The sequence below is a fragment of the Haematobia irritans genome, chromosome 1, assembly GCF_050003625.1.
Source record: "Haematobia irritans isolate KBUSLIRL chromosome 1, ASM5000362v1, whole genome shotgun sequence".
In the NCBI taxonomy this organism is placed as follows: domain Eukaryota; kingdom Metazoa; phylum Arthropoda; class Insecta; order Diptera; family Muscidae; genus Haematobia; species Haematobia irritans.
This window is the reverse complement of record NC_134397.1, coordinates 227,680,605-227,687,426: the sequence shown is the minus strand read 5'-3', so window position 1 is coordinate 227,687,426 and position 6,822 is coordinate 227,680,605. Positions and strand designations below refer to the sequence as shown.

The 6,822-nt window shown below is 33.3% G+C and overlaps 1 protein-coding gene across 1 annotated transcript; it reads left to right on the top strand.

Annotated features, from left to right (window-relative positions):
* The first annotated feature begins 3,367 nt into the window (after positions 1-3,367).
* Positions 3,368-4,907, top strand: LOC142237776 (uncharacterized). Its single transcript, XM_075309557.1, has 2 exons — positions 3,368-3,635; positions 4,513-4,907. The coding sequence occupies exons 1-2, from the start codon at positions 3,380-3,382 to the stop codon at positions 4,710-4,712; spliced, it is 456 nt and encodes a 151-aa protein (XP_075165672.1). The 5' UTR covers positions 3,368-3,379; the 3' UTR covers positions 4,713-4,907.
* The last annotated feature ends 1,915 nt before the right edge of the window (positions 4,908-6,822 follow it).

Sequence of the window (6,822 nt, the reverse complement as noted above, 5' to 3'; positions counted from 1 at the left end):
GCGATCCTAAAATACCGATTAACTGATACTCACAATTTTCTAAATTTCCAAATTCAGGCAAATTGGTTAAAAACTACGGTTTCTATAAGCCCAAGACCCCAAGTCGGGAGGTCGGTTTATATAGGGACTATATCAAAACCCGGACCGATATAGCCCATGAAGGCTGTAGCGTGATTACAGCAGACAGACAGACGGACATGGTTATATCGTCTTAGAATTTCTACCTTTATACACCAAGGAACTAAAGGAAAAAATGTTCATCAATTTAGTTTAGCCAATTTATTTCCATTAAGTTAAATTTTTGTTTAAAATAATATAATTTACTTGCTTCAGTAAAAAATCATAAACTGAAAACAGTTAGGAATAGTTCATTAACTAGAATAAGGCATGGAATTTTACTAATACTATTTTCTTTGCTGGGTATAAGAATTTACTACTGAACAAGAAAATGTTATTCACTGATAACAAAGCATTCGTAAAAATAAACAAAATATGAAGTTTCCTCAAATTTAGTAAACCTTCTTATAAAATGATAATTCTGACTTCCTTTATTATAGAAAGCTTATCATACATACGAATAACACTTGGCATAGAAAAATATTTTAGTTCATTCGTGCTAAGAAGTATTCAATCCTTTTAAAACTTAAGGAGACACACTTGTTAGAATATAGGAAATTGTCCTATATTCCTTTTATCTACCTGTAATAGATACCTGTCATCGATGTAATCGATATGTTTGCGCGTGGGTTGTTTTTTTAGTTGGAATCGCGTTGTTATGGTATACAGAGGGATTGTTAAAAAATAATATAATAAATAATATAATAAATAACAAATAAAATATAAAAAATATTTGTTATTTTAAATTAATGAGAAAAAATTATGTTCGTGATGGTGTATAAAGAAAGAAAACAGAACAAGTATATACGGCCGTAAGTTAGTACCCTCCACCGTGAATTGCGTAGAAACTTCTACTGAAGACTGTCATCCACAATCGAATTACTTGGGTTGCGGTAACACTTGCCGATGGCAAGGTATCTTAAAACTTCCTAACCCCGTAATATATACCACATAGTCCATACGTGGTATATATTAAACTAAAAAAGGCCGATTAAATACGTATATAATTAAGTTTAAAGTTTCTATAGAAATAAAATTTTGACAACATTTTCTATAGAAGTAAAATTTGGAAAAAATTTTCTATAGAAATAACATTTGGATAAAATTTTCTATAGAAGTAAAATTTGGAAAAAAATTTCCTATAGAAATAAAATTTTGACAAAATTTTCTATAGAAATAAAATTTTGCTAAAATGTTCTATAGAAATAAAATTTTGACAAAATTTTCTACAGAAATAAAATTTTAACAAAATTTTCTATAGAAATAACATTTTGACAATGTTTTCTATAAAAATAAAATTTTGGTAGATTATTTTTGGCTCGAGTGGCAACCATGATTATGAACCGATAAGGACCAATTTTTGTGTAATTGGGGATCACCTATATATAACTATAGACAGAAAATCTGGGGATCGATTTATATGGGGGCTATATATAATTATGGACCGATGTGGACCAATTTTTGCATGGTTGTTAGAGACCATATACTAACACCATGTACCAAATTTCAGCCGGATAAAATTTGCTTCTCTTAGAGGGTCTGCAAGCCAAATTTGGGGGTCCGTTTATATGGGGGCTATACGTAAAAGTGGACCGATATGGCCCATTTTCATTACCATCCGACCTACATCAATCGCAATCGCAAGCCAAATTTGGGGGTCCCTTTATATGGGGGCTATACGTAAAAGTGGACCGATATGGACCAATTTTTGCATGGTTAGAGACCATATACTAATACCATGTACCAAATTTCAGCCGGATCCGATGAAATTTGCTTCTCTTAGAGCAATCGCAAGCCAAATTTGGGGGTCCGTTTATATGGGGGCTATACGTAAAAGTGGCCGATTTTCAATACCATCCGACCTACATCAATAACTACTTGTGCCAAGTTTCAAGTCGATAGCTTGTTTCGTTCGGAAGTTAGCGTGATTTCAACAGACGGACTGACGGACATGCTCAGATCGACTCCGAATTTCACCACGACCCAGAATATATATACTTTATGGGGTCTTAGAGCAATATTTCGATGTGTTACAAACGGAATGACAAAGTTAATATACCCCCATCCTATGGTGGAGGGTATAATAATATACCTCCATCCTTCATTTTGGAATCTTCAATTAACAGGTAACATTCAGTGACGCTAACCATTTGTGAAAAAATTGGTTTATGATTTTTTTTTTATTTGTAGGTATTGAAATTGTAAAAGGAGGACAAGTTCGTTACGCAGCAACTTATTTAAAGTGAAAGGTACAAGAAGAAGGAAAAATGCGTTTTACAGTTGATGACATTGCATGGAAATTGGAAATAGTGGAATAATAAACTAATATTTCAAGGCCAGTCGATGCTGTTGATTCTTAATAAATATATTTAATATATTAATAAAACGTGTTTTTGATTGAAGAAAAAATTGCCTATATAAATAAATAAAATTGTATTTAAAAACGAAGGTAAGCAGTTCTAAAAAAAAAGTTCAATAAAATTATTCCATATATGAATTCAATTCACTTAAATTTTTTCATTCTGTAGTATAGTGGTACATAATATATGGAATGCATTCTACCTAATTTCAACGAACATCACATCGTTCTAAAAAATAAAAATGTCTTTGGCGCTATACGAAGTTCAACTTTCTTCACAACTAGTTCATTTTAACTTAAAGAAGGGTTCACTTTTTTCTGGGTGTATAGTCGGGAATCGATATTTCGATGTGTTACAAACGAAATAACAAACTTATTATACCCCCATAAAAATAGTGAATTTTTGAAAATATTTGAGGTTTCAGATAAGAAAATTTTTAATTCACATCCAAAACACTGAATTCGGATCAAACCCTAAGAAGTGATGCAAATTCAGTGCAACGGCTGTTGAAATGGTGGACATTCGTCCTATGACAAGTCCATGTGAAATTTATCGCTTCTGCGTCAATTTTGCAGCACTTCCGGATCCATGCTTGCTTTTCTGGTGTGAAACCCATTTAAAATCTATTGCTTCTGATGCAATTTCACTTGGACAATCAAAGTGAATAAGAACTCATATATTGATGTATGTTTGCGATTTAAGTTTGCTCATTATAATCTGTCAGTGTCTATAGCAACTCACAAAATTTTGGTGTAGGGTATGCAAATCAATATTATTCAGCAACATGTATGTATTCCTCAATATATTATAATTCAACAAATTATTAAGCTCACTCATGATTAAACTATAGCTCATTTTACAAAAATGTTACCTATAAATATTTATTTCTCTGTGAAACATTTATGACAATCCACTTTTGTCACAAATTAGATAAGACAATGGGTTGTGTAGCAAATATTTCTATATTCATTGTATTTACACTTCTATTTTTTAATCAGAATGTTTTTGCAAAAAAGAAAAAACCCTGTATAGACAATTGTCCAGAAGATGGCATTCCAGTTTGTGGGACATTCTATGTAGGATATCGAATAGGATTTGTTACTTGCAATTTTGTAAATAGTTGCAAGTTAAGATTTCGGGAGTGTATTGCTAATGAACGTGAGTACATGAAAAAAACAAACACAAATGTGGATAAATATTAAAATAAAATAAATAAATATTTTTTTCATGTACATTTGATGAGAGGTGAATTTTTTTGTGTAAGTTATCTCTCATCAAATGTACTTTTTCGGTGTAAACTAGTGTTATTAATATTATATTGTTAAACAAAAAAATTTAGTCTACGAACACACTCAAACAAAAAAGGGAACCCTACAGGACACTAAAGCCATTTTAACATTATTTTATGAAAATTCATATGTTTTAGTAAAACGTTCCCCAATTTAAGAAAGTTTTCTTCCCATTAACATTTTCTTGTGTACTTTAGTTAAATGAAATAAAAACGAAAACAAATTACACAAATAAAGCATAAAGATTTACTTTATTCGCTTTTCGTAGTTCACAACTTTCTGACATTTTTACAAATTTACTAAAAAATATGACCATCGTGAAACAAGGCTGAAGACATCTTTGCAATTACCATCTTCAATTCTTTACTTAAAAAAATATTTATTTTTTTTGACAAATTAGAAAAAAGAATTATGTCTAATTATTTTCATTGAATTTTTAGAAAAATATTATTCTTATCTTTTATCATATCGGGGTTTTGTAGATTCGATAAATATTTTCTAAATTTTCTTGCCTGCCGGTTTCACCTTTTCTTTTGAGTGTAATCAGCTCGTATGTCATCAAATAATCTGTTTGGACGTAAAACCGACGGCTCGTGATAATTGAATTTAGTTTTTAATTCAAAATAAAATTTGTTATCGAAATTTTTTGTTTATAAATATATTCGATTTTTTGGTTACATTTTAATAAATTTTTTGAACATTTTGTTCTAAAACATTCTATTTCGATATCGTTTTTTTATAAATAGGATGGCTGGATAGAGATGGGCATTGTAAAAAGGATACACCTCACTGTGATGTAATTAGGTCAGAACGTCCGGATCTGTTAACAACTACAAAACCTCCCAGTAAATTTACAAAATGCAAAAGAAAAGTCAAAAAAATTATTAAGGATGTATATACAAGACCAAAGCGAGAAGATGTTGAAGAGTGCGTGGTAGAAGAATAAAGTGGAAAATGCTAATACTTCAAATTATAACAAAAAAAATGCAATTTATTTATAAATAACTCCACGCTAAAAACAAAATATTGAAAAAATTATGACGGATTATGCAATTAAAATTTTGGGATACGCAAGTTACACAATTTTTTTAAAATAGAGAAATTTTAATTAAATGAAAGTGCATAATCTTTGTTTCAGAAATGTTTTTTATTTTTTTTATTTTAGGAAACGAATCTTTGAAATTTTTGTATAGGAAAACCTTTTTGATTTAATGAAATAATCTTTAAATTAACTGGGGTATTCGGATTAAAAATAACAAGTATATACGGCCGTAAGTTCGGCCAGGCCGAATCTTATTACCCTCCACTATTGATTGCGTAGAAACTACTACGAAAGAATGTCATCCACAATCGAATTACTTGGTTGTTAAAACTTCTTATTAACACCACGTACCACATTTGAAATGAATCAGATGAATTTTGGTCTTCCAAGAGGCTCCGGTATATAGTATATAGGTACATAGGTCATTAGAGACTATATACTTACAGCATGTACCAAATTTCAGCCGGATCGGATGAAATTTGCTTCTCTTAGAGGCTCCGCAAGCCAAATAGGGGGATCGGTTTATATGGGGGCTATATATATTTATGGACCAATGTGGACCTAGTTTTGCATGGTCATTAGAGACCATATACTTACACCATGTACCAAATTTCAGCCGGATCGGATGTAATTTGCTTGTCTTAGATTCTCCGCAAGCCAAATCGGAGGATCGGTTTATATGGGGCCTATATATAATTATGGACCGATGTGGACCAATTTTTACATGGTTGTTAGGGACCATATACTAACACCATGTACCAAATTTCAGTCGGATCGGATGAAATTTGCTTTTCTTAGAGGATTCGCAAGCCAAATTTGGGGGTTTGTTTATATAGGGGCTATATATAATTATGGACCAATTTTTGCATGGTTGTTAGGGACCATATACTAACACCATGTACCAAATTTCAGCCGGATCGGATGAAATTTGCTTCTCTCGCATGCCAAATTTGGGGGTCCGTTTATATGGAGGCTATACTTAAAAGTGGACCGATATGGCCCATTTGCAATACCATCCGACCTACGTCAATAAGAACTACTTGTGCCAAGTTTCAAGTCGATAGCTTGTTCCGTTCGGAAGTTAGCGTGATTTCAACAAACGACTCAGAATTTCACCACGACCCAGAATAAAAAGGGTGATACGGTCAAAATTTGGTCAAGGGAAAACGCGTGTAAATCGGTGAAATCGTTTATTTAAAAAATCAAATTAAATTTCTTTTTCAAGTTCAATTAGTATAAAATTCAGGAAAAATATTCAGTTAGGCTTTCGCTTTTCCAAATCTGAATTGCCGCGCCTCACGCTTGGCACCTGCCATCAGATTTTGTACAGCCACCTTGTCCACCTTCTTCGCCGCAGAAAGCCAGTTTGCCTTGAACTGCTGCTCGTCCTTAGCATTTTTTTGCTTTTCTTTAGGTTCCGCTTGACAATAGCCCAGTATTTCTCAATTGGGCGGAGCTCTGGCGTGTTGGGAGGGTTCTTGTCCTTGGGAACCACCTGCACGTTGTTGGCGGCGTACCACTCCATGGCCTTTTTACCGTAATGGCAAGATGCCAAATCCGGCCAAAACAGTACGGAACAACCGTGTTTCTTCAGGAAAGGCAGCAGCCGTTTATTCAAACACTCTTTCACGTAAATTTCTTGGTTGACAGTCCCGGAAGCTATGAAAATACTGCTTTTCAAGCCACAGGTACAGATGGCTTGCCAAACCAGATATTTCTTTGCGAACTTCGACAGTTTTATGTGCTTGAAAATATCTGCTACCTTTCCCCTTTCTTTTACCATATAAAACTCCTGTCCCGGAAGCTGCTTGTAGTCGGCTTTGACGTAGGTTTCGTCGTCCATTACCACGCAGTCAAAATTCGTCAGCATCGTCGTGTACAGCCTCCGGGATCGCGCTTTGGCCGTCGTATTTTGTTTATCATCGCTATTTGGAGTCACTACCTTCTTGTAAGTCGATAGTCCGGCTCGTTCTTTGGCTCGATGCACGGTTGTAGACGATACACCCAGCTTATT